This window comes from Marmota monax, unplaced genomic scaffold (genome assembly GCF_021218885.2).
Source record: "Marmota monax isolate L192 unplaced genomic scaffold, Marmota_monax_Labrador192_F-V1.1 WCK01_AAM20220418_F8-fsc00014, whole genome shotgun sequence".
NCBI classification, from domain to species: Eukaryota; Metazoa; Chordata; class Mammalia; order Rodentia; family Sciuridae; genus Marmota; species Marmota monax.
In genome coordinates this window covers 14,733,663-14,754,026 of record NW_026695222.1, presented here as the reverse complement: position 1 = coordinate 14,754,026, position 20,364 = coordinate 14,733,663, and the positions used below count along the sequence as shown (strand labels likewise).

At 47.5% G+C, this 20,364-nt stretch overlaps 1 protein-coding gene across 2 annotated transcripts; it reads left to right on the top strand.

Moving 5' to 3' along the window:
* The first annotated feature begins 4,905 nt into the window (after positions 1–4,905).
* Positions 4,906–19,948, top strand: Pxmp4 (peroxisomal membrane protein 4). Of its 2 annotated transcripts, none has more exons than XM_046433938.2 (4): positions 4,906–5,104; positions 6,676–6,862; positions 11,638–11,700; positions 16,897–19,948. In XM_046433938.2, exons 1-4 carry the CDS (start codon positions 4,992–4,994, stop codon positions 17,158–17,160), a joined length of 627 nt encoding a protein of 208 aa, XP_046289894.1. In that variant the 5' UTR covers positions 4,906–4,991; the 3' UTR covers positions 17,161–19,948. The 2 variants fall into 2 exon arrangements, with proteins under 2 accessions (XP_046289894.1, XP_046289893.1); XM_046433937.2 differs by lacking the exon at positions 6,676–6,862 and adding an exon at positions 15,259–15,457 and having other exon boundaries at positions 4,917–5,104.
* Positions 19,949–20,364: the final 416 nt, after the last annotated feature.

The following is a 20,364-nucleotide window of genomic DNA, read 5'->3' as shown; positions in this document are numbered from 1 at the left end:
GCCACTTCACCTTTTGAATATAGCCCTCCTTGCTCTCAGGCTTATTTTTAAAAGAACATGTTTTTTTCTCTTCTCCCCCTCCCCTGTCTAACAAGATTAGGGTGACTGTGTTATCTTCCCCTAGTTAATTGCCCATGAACACACTTGCCAAGGAAGGAGCTATCTGCCAGAGGATCTAAGAAGTGAATACCTAACACAGTTAGGGTGGCCCCGGACCCCCTACTGGATGCAACCCTTGAAGGAGTTCTTTAAAATCCCCCTGTTCCTCCTGATGGACAGAATTGCAGCCTCTGGGACAGGAATCCCCTGTGTTTCTTCTTTACTTGCAAAGCAATAACACTTTTTTCCTTTTTCTCAAGACTGTGCCCTCATGATTAAGTTGGCATGAATTGGCATCACCGGGGACAAGGACTGAGATTGTGGTAACAGTTGGATCTCAAGGCTTGGCACAGAGGCAACCGTGGAAATGCCCTGACTTGATGGGACAGCTCATGAAGGGCTCCGAGATGCAGAGCTCTAGAGCCCCACCCCAGCAGGCAGGCAGCCTCCTGCCACAAGCTTTCAACACCAACATTTTATTAGTCCCATGTCCCATGTCCTCAAGGCCACCTAGTTGACACTGAACAGCTTAGTCTGGTGGCTAATCGCAGCTTAGAGACTTCTGGGACAAGGAGTCGTGTAGTAATTCCAGGCATAGAGCCAAGTAGGGAAAAGGGAAAGTTTGAGGAATTTCTAGTGTCCCACTCCACAGTGAGTGTCCCAGCTACCCCAGATAAGTTGACTTCTGTATCGGGAGGGGAGAATCATGAGGCACTGGAACCAAACTCCCAGTGGAAGAGGAGTAGAGGACACACAGGGAGCAGCGCTGGGTATCACCCTCTTGTTAGACTTGTCGGCATTGAGACGAGGCAGAAAAGCATGGCAACTGTTATGGACTGAACTTGTGACATTCCCCCACTGCCACCAGAATTCACATACCTCAGAATGTGGCAGTATTTGGAGATAGGGCTTTTACAGAGGTAACTAAAGCTGATTGAGGTCACATAAGTGGGCCCCAATCCAATATGATGTGCTTATATGGAAAATGCGAGGACCCACCGAGGTGGGCAGAGCGGGCAATCATGTGAGGACACAGAAGGTGGCTATTAGCAAGCCAAGGAGAGAGGCCTCAGGAAAAAGTAAACTTACTGACCCCCTGAATTTGAACCTCTAGCCTCCAGAATTGTGAGAATATTTATGTTGCTATGCCACCCAGTCTGTAGTATATTGTGATGGCAACCTTAGAAAACTAATATAGTGGTTAAGATAAAGGACTCTGGAGCCAAGGCAGGAGGCTTGGACTCCAACCTGGCCCCATCCCTTATTAGCAGTATCATCTTGCTTTTCTGTGCCTCAGTCTCCGAGAGGATAAGTGGGCATGGTTATAGAAACTACTTCTTAGGTCGTTGTGACAAGGAAATCATTAACAAAGCATTCAGGGGCTGGGGCTGGGGCTCGGTGGTACAGCACTCGCCTACCATGCAGGAAGCCCTGGGTTGGCCTCAGCACTGCCAAGAAACAAAAAAAAAGGTGGGGGAAGGGGGAAGCCAGGCACAGTGGCGAATGCCTGTAATCCCAGCCTCTCGGGAGGCTGAGGCAGGAGGATTGTGAGTTCAAAGCCAGCCTCAGCAACGGTGAGGTGCTTAGCAACTCAGAGAGACCCTGTTTCTAAATAAAAGACAAAAGAGGGCTGGGGATGTGGCTCAGTGGTTGAGTGCCCCTGAGTTCAATCCCCAGTACACCCCCCAAAAAAGAAAACAATTTCTGATATTCAATAAGTATTCCAGGATGCTCATTAAATAAATTTTATTTATCTGGTCAAAGGTCCCTATTATTGAGAGACTCAGAGTTGTGTAAATTAAAAAGTGTCACCAGGTAATAAGTGTTTCTATTGTAGCAACTCTTTACCCTTACCACCCTGGGAGGCTGGTGAGGGCAGAATTTTTTCATCTATGTATGAAAGGGATTAGCAAAAGATGCCACCTGGAAGAACTTACCAAACCAAAGAATTTCCAAATATCCTCTGCTTTTTCTTTTTTCTGTTTTTCTGCTGATGCCAGACTATGTCATGGCTTAGTGACAAATTCTCCATGCAAATAGCAGGTGACATTTCTAAAAGTTTCTATGTAGTTCCTTTTCAAATTAACTATATTTTAAAAAGTTTGTTATTTGTTGCTATTTTCTAACTTTGAATTTTGTGTGCACTATTTTCTTAAAACCTGTCTGTATATTATAATATCTGAAATCTATGTTAATCTGTTGGTTCTTCGCATTGTCTTGGGAGTCTGGTATCTCTGTGATGGGCATCATACTTGAAGAATTATTTATGGTGGTTCCCTGAAACCAAAGATGGATATGCCCTTCTCCAGAGAGGGTTTGTATTTGCTTTTGTCAAGGGTGTGGGTCACTCTTCATTATTTATCACCTCAAGCCAGGTTCCCCGTTTGTAGCTTGATTCACCAGTCTCTACTTCCTGGGCTGCGCTAGAACTCGTCAATGGTTACAACTTCCCAAGGAAGGGCTTTCAAACAATTAATTTGTCCTTTCTCTTCAACTTTTCTGCTCAACCCCAGACAGTGTTTTCTGCACTTCCCTGGGCCCAGCCAATCCGGTTGCACAAGTTCTTCATGTTGTCAGTGGGTTCTTATCGCATTAGACCAAAAAGTGAAACTCTTTGGGGGCAGTATCTCAGCTTAATGTGAGGAGATTCTGCTTTAAGACTCCCCACTTTGGGCAGGCCATGGGCTGACACTTCTCTCCCTCTTTTCCTGTGTGGTTGACAAACTGAAACTCACAGTTTCAATATTTGCAAATGCCCTCATATCATAAGTGGCTTGAGTGCACCAGTATTTGAATTCTATTGTTTATTATCTTATTACCAGCTTGCACTCAATAATTGGCCCAGACATTCCTCACACTGTTTAGCATGTCAGTGTTTATAAGAGGATATATATCACACATACATATATGTGTATACAAATACATGCCTTTTTGGTATATAAAATCTTTATTAATAGAAAATGCCTATAGACTCATTTCTTCTTGGACACACTATGGTACAGACATGGTGACCAGTGGTCTTGGTGTTCTGGCCTCAAATGTGAAGTGCCCAGAAGTGGCACAGGCCTCTATCTTCTTCAGTTGCTCCCCATCTTCACAGAGATTGTTGTGCAGATCATTGGCCAGAACTTTGGGTGTCTGGTATCTCTGATTTTTTGCTGGTCATCATGTGCGGGCTATATTTTCCACTCTTTACATCTTTCTATCTGTTCAAGAACCAATCTGGAAGCCAGCAGCTTGTGAGGCTGAGCAGGAGGATCTCGAGTTCAGAGGCTCTAAGAAACTCAGTGAGACACCGTCTCTAAATAAAATACAAAACAGGACTGGGGATGTGGCTCAGTGGCCAAGTGCCCCTGAGTTAAATAACTGGTTATCCCCTCACCCCCCAAAAAAAGTTTTATATACTATCTAAGAAAGTAACTTTTTGGAGGAATGATTAACTAAATAAGTTAGTTCACCATTACTAAAGGGGAAAAAAAAACCCAGAAAATCCAGTTTTAATAATAAAATAGATCCAGCAATTCTCTTCTTCACTGGGCTTTGATGTTGTCCTCTGACATTGCTTGATCCACCAGTCTCTACTGGCAATAATATCATGAGGTAAATATCGTATGGTCCAAGGGGACACTACTACAAGTCACAGCCATCAACCAGTCGCAGCTGCTCACTCCTGTAATCCCACTGACTCTGCGGAGGCTGTGGCAGGAGGACTGAAAGTACAAACCAGCCTGGGCAATTTAGCAAGACCCTGTTTCGAGATAAAAAATAAATAAATAAATAAACACAAATGGCAATGTAGCCTAGTGGTAAAGCACCCCTGGGTTTGATCCTCGGTCAAAAAAAGAAAAGTCACAGCTATCAGTCAGTGTGTAGCTGTTAGCCAGTGTCAACCCCACACAGTAATGTCATATGTAAGTGTCACCCATAAACGCTATGAAACATGAAAGCCCCAAGCTGTATTGCCAAGTCGTATTGCTTCCAAAAGCATGTATGGATTAGGGTTACATCAAAAACAAAACGAAAAAGAAGACTAACAGGGAGCAGTGCTATTTTCCATGGGATATCTAGGAAGGCCTCTCTGATAACATGGTGTGTGAGCTGAAACCTGAAGGTTGAGAGGAAGTCAGCCATGGGAAGAGCTGGGGGCGGGCGGGGGGACGCATACCCGGTGGGGAAATAGTTACGTGCAAAGGGTTTGAGGCAGAAGGGTTCTTGGAAAGCTCAAGGAACAGAAAGGAAGCCTGTTGGGTGGAGAGGAGCGAGTGAGGTGGCAAGTGAGGAAGGTAGCACTAGTGAGGGAGGCGGGGGCCAGGGCATAAAGTTCTTTTCCTGTGGACCCTGGGGAGGAGTTTGGCTTTTAAGAGTTGGTGGAAGTCACTTAGGGTGTCACTTGATTTATGCTCTGAAAAGATGGTCGTGATGTGGGCTACCAAGTCAGAAGCGTCAAGCCAGGTTCCTCCTAATGTCACCACCTAAATCGTCTGTTCCAACTACAACAAGCCCACCTCTTCCTGGAAGCCTCCCTGCTGGCCCATGGCTGCCACACCCCCTTCCAAGCCCCTCGGTGAACCGAACACGCCTCTAAGGAAAAGTGGCTTCTAATTGGACAACTGCAGGTTTGCCAACCTTCCGGAGGCAAAGTCATTGTGATTGGCTAAAGCTCTCCTCTCCCTTCCAATCAGACGGTTATTTTTAAGAGTGAAAGCATCCCATTATTGTTGTGGACGAATAAGCTTTTGTGATTGGCTCACTCTACATGAGTGACGGCAGATGTAGCCTATGGGTACAAAGACGTGGCGGCGCTTTCCGTAGGCGGTGAGCTGTGCTACCGCAAGCCGGGCCTGTCAGTGTGAGTCCAGCTGAGTCCATCAACCCTATTTGCCTCCCGCGCTATGGCCGCTCCGCCGCAGCTACAGGCTCTACTCAAGGCGGTCAACGCACTGCTGCGCAAGCGCCGCTACCACGCTGCGTTGGCCCTGATTAAGGGCTTCCGGAACGGGATCGTGTGAGTGGGGCGATAGGGCTGGGAGGGGCTGAGGAACCCGGCCAGGTTGAGTTGGAGACGCGAGTTCGAGGCCCGGCGCCGCTGCCTGTTGTGCCCTTGAGCAGCCGTCGCGTGTCTCTAGGACTCGGTGTCCACCATCTGTGCAGTGGGAGCCGGGTTTTGACTTCCAAACGCCTTGCCATCTCTGAGCCAGGGCTCCCACTGCGCTGTTTCTGGATCCTCCCGTGCCAGCACCTGTATCCCCTTATTTGGGCCCAGTTCATTCAGCCTGGCAGTGCACCCTTTGGCCTATCTGGCTTCTGCGGCCCTTCTACACAAACTGGACTCTGGCCTCTAGCAGGCACCTTCTGTCTATGTGCACCCATTAGGCTGCCTTTGGGCTCACATCCTTCGGCGCTAAGTCCTCATCTGACACTGGGGACTCCTGGGGGAAGTCAAAGAAAGTAAGAAAAGCAGCAAATATTTGCTGGGCAAATTGATTTCACCTCTTTATAACCTGAGGAGTGAGGTCTTGGGGTCATTTCACCTGGCTGGTGCCCTAAAGGGAGCTTGGCCACCTTTAAACCTCATTCGTGACAGCCTCCATTTATTGACAGCCTACTGTGTTGGAACTGGCGACCAAGCAGAGAAGCAACCAAAGACCTGTGTTCCCCTGAGATGACATTCTTGGTGGCAAAATGGCATGCTGGCAAGCATTTGCACTGTCAAGATTTGAATCCTGGTGCCACCTATCTGTGTGATCTTGAGCAAGTCATTTAACCTCTTTTAGTCTCAATTTCTGTAAAATGAAACAGTAGTTCTTAAGTCATACTGTCAGAGGACTGAGTCAATATGTGTGGAATATTTACCCCCACACACATAATTGTTGGCCGTTATTGTGTTACAGTCACGTGATGTCTACCTAGCTCACTCAATCACCTTTCACAGGCCTCTGCTTAATTATCACCTCTTCATTGAGGCCATCTCTCCGCTGGGGCCATCTCTCCGCCTCCTTTTCTATTTGTCTCTGTGGTACTTGTCACTATGGGATGCTAAAACATTTGCTTATCTATCTTGTTTTATGGTCCAACTGCCTCACTAGGAAGTGAACTTGATGAGGACAGAAATGTTTACCTACTGTGTCCTTTGATGTACTCACAGTACCCGCTACATAACTATAAATTCTCAAATATTTATTGAACGAATGAATGCCAGCAAAGTAGGTATTGCCATTGTCCCCATTTCCCATATGGGAAGATTGTGGCTCAGAGAAATATACTCATTGCTCATGGTCCCATCACTTGGTCAGGACTTGAGCCAGGATTGGAGCCCAGGGATGCTCAACCCCAATGACAGACTCTTGGCTTTCATAAAAACTCAGAGGCAGGTGGAAGCTAGTTCTTGCTGGATCTGACCAGATCATATCAGCCACTCCTTTTGTGACCAGAGTGGGGTGAGTCCTGAGATAACATCAGTATCCCCTTTGCCAACATGTTCACAGGACAAAACAGAAGTGAATAGGAGTCACACAGCCCCAGGGTCAGCAGGCATTGCCCAATAATGTTGTCTTTGTACATCTACCTCTGCTCTAGCTGTCCCTGTGCCTGCAGTGGACCTTCCCAGCCAAGGCCAACACCTTCTGGGTCAGATCCTTGGGCTCTAATCCCAGATCTTTCATCTTTGAAGCTGAATGATGCTTCATCTCTTTTGGCCTCCATTTCCTGCTCTATAAAACGGAAACAGTCAAGTCCAAAGGGGAAGTCTGAGTTAAACTACCAGGTAACAAATGTCTTTCACAGGAGGTGGTAGTTGTTTTCTGAAGTTGGGATTTTTCCAGGGAAAGAAGGGCATCCCCAGCAAGGGAATGACCGGAATGAAATCCGGAGGTGGAAAAGAATATCCTGCTTGTGAAGAGAGGGTATTCATTTAGAGAGGCAACTTAGATGAGGTGTTCGAACTTGGTAAAAATTTAACTCACTCTGATGTTTCACTCCTCAATATTTCAATTGTCAAACTTTACTCCTGAAATATTTCATGGTGCTTCTCTAAAACTAAAAGCATTAAGCATTTTCCTATACAGCTAAAGTGTCATGATTGCATTTAATCAATTAATGATAAGAATTCTATATTATTGACCTTTGCTCAGTCAATAGTCAGATTGTCTCAGTTGTCCCACAAGTGTCCTCTACAGCTAGTTTATCCAAGTCAGGACTCTCCAGGACATGACATGTCCTATCATTATGTTCTTTAAGTACTCTTTGATCCATTTAAAAGAATAATCCTATGAACAGGAGAGTAACTGACTGGATCTTGCCGGATCATATCAACCACTCTTGGCTATGACAAATCTCATTATAGTTTGAGGACTTTGGGAAGGGGCTTGGCTGATATAGGGAGTTGGGGGCACTGTTCTGATTGTGTTTGGGGTAAAAGGAAGGGCCATTTAGCTTTGGTCAACTGGAGAAGGCTCAAGGCCTCTCTGTGCAGGAGACATAGATGTGGCTCTGGAGGGTCCTAGAGGAAGACAGCTTCCTGAGCTGAGATGGGGGCTCTGGGCCTCCTGCTTACTGTCAGGCGAGGGAGAAGACAGGAGGTTCAGTGGCCTCTGCAACCATAAACCAGTTTTTTTGTTTTGTTTTGTTTGGGCACTGGGGGTTGAACCCAGGGGCACTTAACCACTGAGCCACATCCCCAATCTTTTTGTTGTATTTTTATTTGAGACAGGGTCTCATTAAATTGCTTAGGGCCTCAGGGCTGGGGATGTGGCTCAAGTGGTAGCGCGCTCCCCTGGCATGCGTGCGGCCCGGGTTCGATCCTCAGCACCACATACAAACAAAGATGTTGTGTCCACCGATAATTAAAAAATAAATATTAAAATTCTCTCTCTCTCTCTCTTTAAAAAATAAAATAAATTGCTTAGGGCTTCACTAATTTGCTAAGACTGGCTTTGAACTGTGCTCCTCCTGCTTCAGCCTCCAGAGCTGCTGGGATTACAGGGGTACGCCACCACACCTAGTTTATAACCAGCTTTAAATTGTTGACATTTTAAAATTTCTTTCTAATTTTTCTTTTTGACACTGATGATAGAACCCAGGGCCTTGTGCATATTCAGCAAGTACTCTACCACTGAACTACATTTTCAGCTCATTTTTAAATTTATTTTGAGGCAATCTCATTAAATTGCCCAAGCTGACCTCAAATTTGCAATCCTCCTACTTCAGCCTCCTGAATAGCTGGGATTACAGGTGCATAATCCCACTGCACCCAGCTAATTTCATTTTTTAAAAAATTAGTTAATGGAGCTGGGCATGGTAGTGCACACCTATAATCCCAGCTGCTTTGGAGGCTGAGGCAGGAGGATTGTGAATTCAAAGTCAGAATCAGCAAAAATGAGGTGCTAAGCAACTCAGTGAGACCCTGTCTCTAAATAAAATACAAAGTAGGGCTGGGGATGTGGCTCAGTGGTAGAATGCCCTGAGTTTAATCCTGGGTACAAAAAAAAAAATTTTTTTTGGTTAATGGGTTAGAGATGTAATTCAGTGGTAGGGTGCTTACCTAGCATATGTAAGGTTCGGGGTTCAAGCCCAAGTACTGCCCCCGCCCAAAGGCAACACTTTCACACAAAACTGTAAAAAAAAGTTCTGTGCTAAGTTGGAGGTGTAGCTCAATGATAAAGTGTGCCCATAGCACGTATGAGGGCCAAGTTCCATCCCCAGCTCCAAAAATTAAAAGTGAAAAATTAAATGCTAAAATGTCCTGCCTGCTCCATCCCTCTGCCACCAGTCTCCCCATGAAGACCGTCCCTGTGTCCAGTCTCATATCTTCCTCCAGGAACGATGTATGCATATACAAATAAATATGTTCTCCCCCACATCTTTTAAATTTTTTTCTTCTGAAATTTGTACAATTTGTACAATTATAGAAGAATTTCCTCATTTTTTGCAATTTCTGCTGTAATGCACATAGTTACACAACTTGCTATTATAAATCCCACAGACTCTCCAAATCAGTGTGCATAAAGTCGCTCATGCTTTCCACTGGATGATGAAACCATGTGTATTTACCCAGCAGCCTCCTGTGGACAGATGTGGGTTTGATTCATATATTCAGACACAACAAGGAGGCCCGTAAGGATCTTTAGGTCTGGTAAGACCTGTGTCAGGCAGATAGAAAACCTGGTTAAGACTGAGGGTGGAGACACCCAACAAGGAAAAGTAAAAGATGTGCTAGAATCTTTTGCATGTGTTATATCTTATGTGAAATGGAGAATACCTTTTGTTTTTTATTTTTAAAATTTTGGGGTACTGGAGATTGAACCCAGGGATGCTTTACCACTGAGGTACACCTCCAGCCATTTTTAGTTTTTGTCTTGAGACAGGGTGTCACTGAGTTGCTTAGGATCTTGTTAAGTTACTGAGGCTGGCCTTGAATTTATGATCCTCCTGTCTCCATATTCCAGATCACTGGGATTACAGATATGTGCCACCATGCCTGAGGAGAATACCTTTCATTGATGGGGAAAGGAAAGCTCAGAGGTTAAGTGATTTATCTGAGTTCACACAGCAAAACATGGTAGGGCTTTGATGCCAACTACCATTGTCTTTCTCCTACCCGTTTTTTTTTTTTTTTTTTTGGTGGGGGGATACCAGGGATTGAATTCATGGGCACCCAAGCACTGAGCCACATCCCCAGCCCAATTTTGTATTTTATTAGAGACAGAGTCTCACTGAGTTGCTTAGTGCTTCACCATTGCTGAGACTGGCTTTGAACACCTGTCTCAGATTCCCAAGCAGCTGGGACGACAGGTGTGTGCCGCGCCCAGCCCACTACCCATTTTTATAACAGTGAAGGTGAACACTGTTTTGTTCATACAATCCCAGATGCTCAAAGGATAAAGTTGAAAGGATGGTCAGGGGGAAGAGATTTGAATTTTAAAAAGAGGCAAGGATGTACCATCTAAAAGCAGTGCTTAGCTGGGTGCAGGGGGACATGCCTACAATCCCAGCGACTTGGGACATGAAGACAGGAGGAGCACTAGTTCAAGGCAAGCCTCAGAAAATGAGTAAGACCCTGACTAAGGATATAGCTTAGTGATAAAGCACCTCTGGGTTAAATCCCCAGTACAATCAATCAATGCATGATTATTAGAGATCATTTTGGAAGTGCTAAAAGGTTAAAAAAGCAAACAAAAACAAATTTCCAGGCTGATGATGTAGCTCAGTGGTTGGGTTTGTCCTGGGTTCAATCCCCATTACCCAAGAGAATAATAAGTAAAACAACATTGTGACGTATTTCTGTCTAATCATTTTAAATGTCTAGTCTTTCTTTAATGCATAATTAAAAACTTGGGGTCCAGTGTATAATAGTTGTCAAAACATATGTATTAAACATGTAGAAGAAAGTAAAATGTTACGTGATGGGCTGGGGCTGGGGCTCAGTGGTAGAGCGTTTGCTTAGCACAGGTGAGGCACTGGGTTTGAGCCTTAGCACCTATTTGGTGCTATTTATTATTTATTTTTATATAAAATAAAGTAAAGGTATTATATCCACCTACAACTAAAAAAATACATTAAAAATGTTACATGACAGATGTTTTAGGGAATCTCTTAAATTGGACTAAGCTGAAGATAGAACCTTCTAGAAATCACCTTCCCTCATGAGTAATTAAGGACTCTACTAGAATCAGCCAATCAGTAATCATCTACTGAGCATATACTATACGTTAGGTATCCTTCTGGGTGCTTGGGGACTCTGCAGAGGACAAACAAGACCCAGTCCCTGTCCTCATAGAGCCCACAGTCCAGTGGAGGAGGGAGTTAACTATAAAAGGATAAATTACTAGGGATAAATGAGCCTTTGAATTGGGCATATGAAGAGCTGCAGAGAGCCAGGCGTAGTGGTGCTCCCCTATGATCCCAACAGTTTGAGAGGCTGAGGCAGGAGGATCGAGAGTTCAAAGCCAGCCTCAGCAACCTAGTTAAGACCCTGTCTCTAACTAAAACACAAAAGGACTGGGGACGTGGCTCAGTGGTTAAGCGCCCGTGGGTTCGATCCCTGGTACCAAAAAATTTTTTTAAAAAAGATCTGCAGAGAAGTTTGGAGGTCTGTGGGGCAATAAACTATTGCCCAAATCTCATCTTAAGGTCAGAAGGTCCAGCTGAGATTAGAAAGCTGAGGGAGAAAAGGTGGCTGGGAGGGGTAAGGGAAGAGCATGCTGTGGACCAAGGCAGGACGGCAGGGGCCAGGCATGTCAGGACCTGCAGGGAGGTCAGCAGCTTCCATCAGAATTATGCCCAGAACCCCAAGGGTTTGCATCTCTTTTTACAGTTGAGGAAACTGAGGCTCAGAGATGTCCAATGACGAGCTGTATCCATACCACAGGATAAGAAGAGCTGAGCTTGAACCCAGATCTCACTGGGGAGCCATCATTATTTCCCTTCCCTGAGTGGTATTAGAATGAGGAATGGGGAGAGGGGACAGGGTTCAAAGAGGGTGTCCAAAAAGAAGCTACGAGCCCGTGATGCCAGAGTAACCGTTTTCTTTTGTTTCTGCAGCTATGGAGTCAAAATCCGGGCCCCTCACGCACTGGTCATGACCTTCCTCTTCAGGAGTGGCAGGTACCACCCATTCTGGGCACCCTTCAAACCAGTTCCACCCTCTGTGCCAGGAAGATAGTAGTGCCTGGCTGGGTCGAGCCTGGGCCCTGCCGTACCTAACTCCAGCTCCGGTCCCACGTCCTTGCTTGAAAATGCCCAGGCTCCCCACTGTTTCCAAAGAAGTCCAACTTCCAGGCCTGGCCTTCAGTGCCTTCTGTAGCCTGGCCTCAGCTCTGTCCCCACTCTGTCCACCCAGGGATGCCCTGGGCACACAGAGCTCCCTACCTTTCCATGCACTTACCACAAGTGGTTCCACTTCCATTTGCCCAGCTCCACCCACCTCCAGGATGCCCTGTCCTCCTCCTCCACACCTTTACTTCCCTCCTGTCAACCTACACCTGCTCTTTGTGGCTCTGTCCTCTGCAAAGTTGTCTCTGATCCCTCCTCTCTCACTTAAGCATCTCTGCCTTCCTTCTGATCTCCCATAACTCTTCCCTTCTCAGAAGACATCTTGTGGTGCAATAACCTACCTGGAGCTTGTAGGGGTCACAGAAGCTCCTACCAACCACGTCCAACTCACAAGAGTTTCTCATTTTGTATTTTTATTTTGCTGGTTTATTTTTGTTTGGGCTTTTAACCCTCTGAACTTTTTTTTTTTAACTGATTCATTTAACAAATGTTTATCAAGAGGACAGGGATTGTGAGGGAAAAGGTGAGGAAAATATTTATTTACTTAACTATAAAATATTTATTTACTATGTGCCAGACACTATTCTAGGTACCAGGGATACGACAGGGAACAAAACTACGATTGTGGCGCTGTGATTGCAGCAGCTCAAGAGGCTGAGACAGGAGAGACAGCAGGTTCAAAGCCAGCCTCGGCAGCTTAGCGAGGCACTAAGCAACTCCATGAGACCCTGTTTCTAAATAAAATACAAAATAGGGCTGGGGATGTGGCTCAGTGGTTGAGTGTCCTGAGTTCAATTCTCAGTACCAAAAACAAAGCAAAACAATGATTCCTGCCTTCCTAGAGCTTATCTTCTAGCAGCAGGTGGCAGAAAGCCAGCATAATAAATAAAGAAAGCAGATGGAGTGTCAGAAGGTGAAAGAGACTGTGGAAAAGAAAAATTGGAACAGAAGAGGGAAGAGTGGAGGGTGCTGTAGGCAGGCAGGCTGCCAAATTCAGTAGTGAGATCTTCCATGAGAAAGTGATATTGGCAGCTGAGCACAGCGGTGCAGGCCGGTAATCCCAGCGGCTCGGGAGGCTGAGGCAGGAGGATCACAAGTTCAAAGCCAGCCTCAGCAAAAGCAAGGTGCTGAGCAACGCAGTGAGACCCTGTCTCTAAATAAAACACAAACTAGGGGTGGGGATGTGGCTCAGTGTTTGAGTGCCCCTGAGTTCAATCCCTGGTATCCCCTACCCCCCCCAAAAAAAACAAAGAAAATGACGGTGGCCTTATGACTAGAGTGGGTGAAAGAGCTGGCCAAGCAGTCACCAGGGGAAGGAGCATTCGAGGGTACTAGAACGATCAGCGCAAAGACTCAGGTGGGATCATGCCCAGTGAATCTGAGGAGGCAGGAGCTGTGTGGTTGAAGGGGAGAGGACAGAAGAGGGTCACAGCAGCAACCTGGGTCAGGCCTGTCCAGCTTAAGGCCAGAGAGAGGAATTCGGCTTTTCCTTTAGTAAAACAGGAAGCTGTTGTAAGATTTTAAACAGGAGTTGCCATTGACCCCCTCCATGGGGATGGGGGTCTTGCTGTGTTGTCCAGGCTGGCCTCAAACTCCTGGCTTCGATCCTCCTGTCTCAGCCTCACAAGTGGCTGGGACTACTGGCACATGCCACTGTGTCTGGCTTATCTGACTTACTGCAGTGGTGTGAGGGTTACTAATGTGCAGCCGGGTTAAGAAGAGATTGGCAGGGGAGGTGGGAGTGGCACCGGGCCAGAGTAGGTGTGTACATAGGCTGACAGTGGTGCCACAGACTGTCAGGGAGAGGCCAGCTGCTCAGGAGGCTGAGGCAGTAAGATCACGAGTTCAAGGCCATGCAACATAGCGAAAGCCTGTCTCAAACAAACAGAAGTAGGTGTCCATTAGGAGACAGGGGCAGTGACCTAGGTGAGCAAAAACTGGCCTGGACTGAGATTTCACAGGGAAATCCAGCTTTCTTTCCTTAGAACTGACAACAGTGGGACCCATGTTCCGGTGGGGCGAGAACCAGCTGCTCCTGGCAAATTTCCACTGGGCCCAATGGACCCACCTCACTCCTTTAGGGTCCTTGAGGGCTCTCGGATGTGGTATTCCTGATTGAGAGGTGTACACTCGGCTTCCCCCTGCCATCTCTTTACTGCCACCTAGTGGGGGTTTTTTGTTTTGTAGTCTGAGGGTTTAACCCAAGGGCTCATATATACTGGGCATGCGCTCTACCACTGAGATCCATCCCCAGCCCTTTTTATTTTAATTTGAGATAGGGTTTTGCCAAATTGCCTCCAATCTGCCATCCTCCTGCCTCAGCCTCGCCAGTAGTTGGGATTACAGGCTTGCTGCGGTTCCCAGCGCCCCCTAGTGATCCTCAAAAGGATCACCTCTATTAAACCGGTCCCCTTTCAGGATGAAGACAAAGCTCAGGGTGGTCCCCTCCTCCTGCTGCCCTGCAGCATTCTCTACTCACGGCCTCAGTGGTCTCTCTCTGTTCCTTTACCCCATGCTCTGTCCCTCCTCAGGGACTCTGCACATGCCGAGTCCTGTGCCTGGGATGGTCCTCTCTCCCCACCTGACTTCATTGATTCCTCCCCATCTTTCAGACCCTGGTGCCATCTTTTATCAAAGTTGGACCCTCATTTTGTCATTATGACATAGTCCCCTCATAATTCCCATGAAGGCAGCAAGCATATTGGGTTTTTCTTGGAATCATGTCCCCAGACCCGGCACAAACTGGGGAGACAGCCACTCTTTCATTTCTTCACATGTTCAAAAAGTTTTGTTTTGTTTGGTACCAGGGATTGAACTCAGGGGCACTCAACCACTGGGCCAAATTCCCCAGTCCTGTTTTGTGTTTTATTTAGAGACAGGGTCTCACTGAGTTGATTAGCGCCTCACTTTTGGTGAGGCTAGCTTTGAACTCAAGATCCTCCTGTCTCAGCCTCCAAAGCCACTGGGGTTACAGGCATGCACCACTGTGCCCAGCACAAAAAGTATTTTTTTTAAGACCTACTATGTGCCCGGCCCTGTCCTGGGCCCTGCAGATGAGTAAGCCAGATCTGGACACTACCTTCCAGGTGTGGAGGCAGGGATAATGGAACATGATACAAACCAGGAAAGGTCAGGTGGTGAAAAGAGCCATGAAAAGAAAGTAGGGTATGGGGACAGGGTGTGGTGGCATTCCCTGTGTGGGTGTCAGGGACCAGGTGGCAGTAGTGAAGGCCCAATCTGTTGAGAGAGCTGCAGTCTAGGCTTAACGAGCTTCTGCCCCAAGCTTCTGCCCTTGAGCTCCTCGCCTAGTTGAGTTTCAGCGTGTGTGATGGGTAACTGCCCTTGGAACAGCTGGGCTCACTCTCACGGGAGCTCCCTGTGTCTGTGCAGCCTCCGAGACAAGCTGCGAGCCATTCTGCAGGCCACCTACACCCACTCCTGGAATCTGGCTTGCTTCGTGTTTGTCTACAAGGGCCTCTGCGCCCTGCAGGCCCACACACAGGGCAAGACCTACCAGTCGCACTCATTCCTGGCTGCCTTCATCGGGGGCTTCCTGTTGTTTGGAGACAACAATAACATCAACAGCCAGGTAAAAATCCCCCTCAGGTGGGGCTGGGGGGCGGGACAAAGTTTAGGTATAAAGCTCAGGGTGGGAGTTGAAGATGAACCCTTGACTATCTTCCATGTCTGAGGTCTGTGACTGGCCAGTCCTTGGAAGGTCACTTCTCCCCTCTGTTTCCCCATGTGTAAATCCAGCAACTGCCTGGAACTCATGTCTCCCAAGTCAATGTTACATTGCTCTCTAGGGAAAATAAATTGTTTTTTAAAAATTTGCTCTGTAAACTGGGCACAGGTGGCACACACCTGTAATCCTGGTGGCTCGGGGGGCTGAGGCAGGAGGATCACAAGTTCAAAGGTACTAATGCTTTGACAGATATAGTTTCATAAGTATCTCTCTCCTTCTCTCATCTATAGCTATTCTTCTTCTTCTTCTTTTGGTACTAGGGATTGAGCTTAGGGCCAGTTACCACTTTACCACTGAGCCACATCATTTTGTTTGTTTGTTTGTTTCTATTTGTTCTAATTAGTTATACATGACAGTTGAATGCATTTTGACACATCATACATAAATGGAGTATAACTTCTCATTCTTCTGGTTGTACGAGATGGAGAGTTACACAGGCTGTGTAATCATATATACACATAGGGTAGTAATGTCCAGCTCATTCTATCATTCCTACCCCCATGCCCCCTCTCTCCCTTCACTCCCCTCTGTCTAATCCAAAATACCTCTATTCTTAACCCCCCTTTAATTCTCAGACAAGGTCTCCTGGGCGTGGTGGCTCATGCCTGTAATCCTAGCTGCTCAGGAGGCTGAGACAGAGGATCAGGAATTCAAAGCCAGCCTCAGTGAAAAGCGAGGCACTAAGCAACTCAATGAGACCCTGTCTCTAAATAAAACACAAATCTGGGCTGGGGAATTTGGCCCAGTGGTTGAGTGCCCCTGAGTTCAATACCTAGTACCTGCCCCCTCAAAAAAGGAAAAAAAAAAAATACCGTTTGTCACTGATTTGCTTAGGGCCTCACTAAGTTGCTGAGACTGGTCTCAAACTGGTGATCCTCCTGCCTCAGCCTCCTGAGTCTGGGATCACAGGCATACACTGTCCTGGCTCCAGCTCTTCTTTTCAATCTCTTCACATGGACTTTCACAGAGAAAATTTTTAAATTTCAAAGAGATTCAGTTTATCAAAATTTCCTGTTGTGGATTATACTTTTGATAACAAGTTACCTTTTGGTTTTGAACCAGGTATATTTATTTAAAAAAAAAATATATAGTGAAAAAGAGTAATAAATAGCAGACAACTAGAAATCCTAGATGTCAGCCACCTGCCGCCTCACACCATCTTGCACACCTACTTTGAGAAGCCCTGGGCCCCAGCCCAGGAGAGGCCCCGGTGTGGGGGCTGGGGTGGGAGGAGGGTTCCCGGGGGCCATGTCCGTGAGTAACCCGGGCACCCCTCTCCGCAGATCAACATGTACCTGACGTCGCGTGTCCTCTTCGCGCTGTGCCGCCTGGGCGTGGAGAAGGGCTACATCCCGGAGCTCCGGTGGGACCCGTTCCCTCTCTACACGGCAGTGGTTTGGGGGCTTGTCCTGTGGCTCTTTGAGTATCACCGGCCCACGCTGCAGCCTTCGCTGCAGTCCTCCATGACCTACCTGTACGAGGACAGCAACGTGTGGCACGACCTCTCGGACTTCCTCATCTACAACAAGAGCCGCGCTTCCAAGTAGGCGGCTCCCAGGTGCTCACCCCGGCCCCAGGCACCTGGCGAGCTCCGCTGGGCGCCGTCAGCACACCCTCCAGAGGGTCCTGCCTTCTGGAAGTCAGGCCTCACACTCCGACTTGGCTCATCCCAGGGCTCCATTTGTGGAAGGAAAAGCACAGATTTTCACGTCTCAGTAGGTACTTTGAACCGTGCGACAGACGGCTGAGTCAGGTTGAGGAGTCCTGGGCTTGATTCCAGCCACGCTGCTGCCCTCCATGACCAGGGCAAGGTCTCTGGGCTTCAGGGGTCCTTGAGCCCAGAAGAGGATCCTTAGAGAGGGTCTCTTTCTGGTGGATATGTTCATTCTTCCACTGTTCTTCTGTAACAGAAGGCACCTGGATGGTGGGCAGCGGGTTGCAAATACTTTTTAAAGAAATATGAAGTTCCTCTCTCTGGTGTTGTATTGGAGAAGTTCTAGAACCGCACTGTCCAGTAGAAACATAATGTGAGTCATACATGGAGTTAGATTTTTTTCTAGGGCTGGGGATGTAACTCAGTGGTAGGGAACTTGTCTAGCCTTTGTGAGGCCCTGGGTTTAATCCTCAGTGCTACCAGGAAAAACCTTTTTTTTTCCTAGAAGCCAACATTAAAAAAAAAAAAAATAGAAACAGATGGGATTGATTTTAATTATATATTTTGACCTAATGTTAACAAAACATTATAACTTCAACAAATGATTAGCATAGTGAGATATTTTACCATCTTTTTTCTTATACTAAGTCTTCAAAATCAGGTGTGTGGACAGGCACAATGGCACACACCTGGAATCCCAGTGACTCGGGAGGCGGGGGCAGGAAGATTGCAAGCTTGAGGACAGCCTTGGAAATTTAGCAAGACCCTGTCTCAAAATAAAAGAAAAAGGACTAGGGATGTAGCTCAGTGTAGAGTGCCCCTGGGTTCAAACGCCAGTACTCCCCCCCCCCAAAAAAAAATCAGTGCATATTTAATACTTCCGATACACCTCAGTTTGGATGAGCTACATTCCAGTACCCAGTAGCCACATGGGGTTAGTGGCTTCCATATCAAGCAACACAGATACAGAACACTTCTATTCCCGAAGAAGTTTCTAGTGGACAGTGCAGATCTAGAGCTGGAGGATATGACTTCTGTGCTCCCACTCCACTGTGAACCCTTGGGGAAGGTTCTCGACCTCTCAGAGCCTCAATTTCTCATAAAATGAGAATAATCATAATACCCAGTGTCCACATTGGACTCTTACAACCACAACTTCTGCCACTACTATTGATTCCTTCCACTTAGTGAGTTCTAATTTCCTCCTGGGTGCTTTGCATATTTTTATTTTTAATCCAAACAGTGACATTGCAAGTGTGTCTGTTGATCCCCATTTTATGGATGTAAAAACTGAGGGTCAAAGAGAGGAGGTAACCTGCCCAGGGGAATACAGTTCAGGTAACAGCCCAATCAGTATTTGAACCCAGATCTGCCTGATTCCGAAGCCCGTGTCTTTTTTAGTGCCTTGTTTAAAATTTTGATGCTATGCCATGCAAATATTAGCTAGTCATAGGATCTGGCCCCAAAGGGGTACCAACTCAGATGCCTGCAGTCGTTCCTAGTGGCATAAATGGAAATGTTTGGGGTGCTCTGCAGTGGAGAGTGACAGGCACAGTGGATCAGAGCCTGGGTGCCAGTGGAATTTTTTCAAACCACTGTGCAGAACAAGTCTCCAGGAAGACATGGTCCATAGGCTATCAGTCTGGGACCCTCGGTCTACTAGGAATACTTCCATTAACACACATACCACTTCCATATCCTTTTGTATCTTAGAAGTTACTAGAAATGTCCATAGACATCACTAGAGAGCTTGTAAAAATGTAGATTCTGATGGATTGGGTCTGGATTGGGGATCAGACAGGCTCCCCACTGCGGACTCCCAGATGAGGCTGGTGCCGCAGCCCTGAGCCCCACCCCAAGTAGCAGGGTGGTGTGGGGCATGACAGAGCCATCCATCATTATCCCCTGTGACCAGTGCGTCACAGTGTGGGGTGACTGAGGTGGGATCATGTCGGATTGGACAGGCAGTGCTCCTAGCACGGTTGACTGCAAGCTCAGGGGAGGTGATTCTGGAGCTCCTTGCCCTCACTGTGGAGGCGTGGGGGGGGGGGGGTCTGGCCATCTCAAAGCAGGTTGTACTGATGAGGTGGTGGGGAGCGTGACCTGCTCCACCTCCTCCAACCTGCCACTTCCACGCAACCAGCCACCTCTCCTGTTGCCACCATCTCCTGCCTGAGAATTCGCCTGTCACTGGGTTCCACTTCTCCAGCTGCAGCTCCCCCTCTGGGCGGGGAAACCCTAGGCTTGAGCCCTGTGCTGGCCCCCAGAGCTCCCCAGCTGGCTGGAGCCTCAGGAGACCACAGTGGGCTAGCTCAAAGCCACGCCCTCCCTGCGCCCTTTCTTGAGCCTCTGCCAGTGCTTCCTGGGGTCCCCCCCCGCCTGCAAACCACTCAGGCCCTTGCCTCAGGGTCTGCTGTTGGGGAACCCCAAACTAAAATTGGCCTCTGTACAGCAGGTGGAGAACGAGCATGACATGGCAGTTAGGGACATGGGCTTTGGAACCAGACCGCCTGGGCTCAAGACCTGGCCTGGCCCCTCCTGGGCAAGTGACTGACCCTCCGTGCCTCTGTCTCCTCATCTGTAAAGTAGCTCTGTAACAGCTCCTGCCTTGGAGGGTCTGGGTGATTAATTGATTCAACATATAAAAGTGAACACTCAATAAACGTCGTCGTTATTTCTAACATGGCGTCTGATGCAGATGGATGCGAGGTCCTGAGAACTGAGTGCACCCCGCTCTTAGCCTGCCCTGCTCCCTGGCCTTGGCCGCCTGCCCTCCTGGGGTCCCCCCACTGCTGTGGGGTAGGTCTGCTCCACCACCGACTGTCTCTGCTCTCTAAGAATAGGTTTCCCTCACAGATGGCATCTCCCTGGATCCTGTCGGAGCATCTGCTGCCTCCAACTGCACTCGCCAGGGAGGAAGGCGGTGGGGTGGTCCCTGCCAGGGAGCAGGACTCTGCCTTCCAGCAGCCGAGGAAGAGCCCTCAGCTCCTTCCTAGCTGGGCCTCCATTTTCTTTATACTTTTCTTTTTTGAGGGAATGCCAGGGATTGAACTCAGGGGCACGCAGCCACTGAGCCACTTCCCCAGCCCTATTTTGT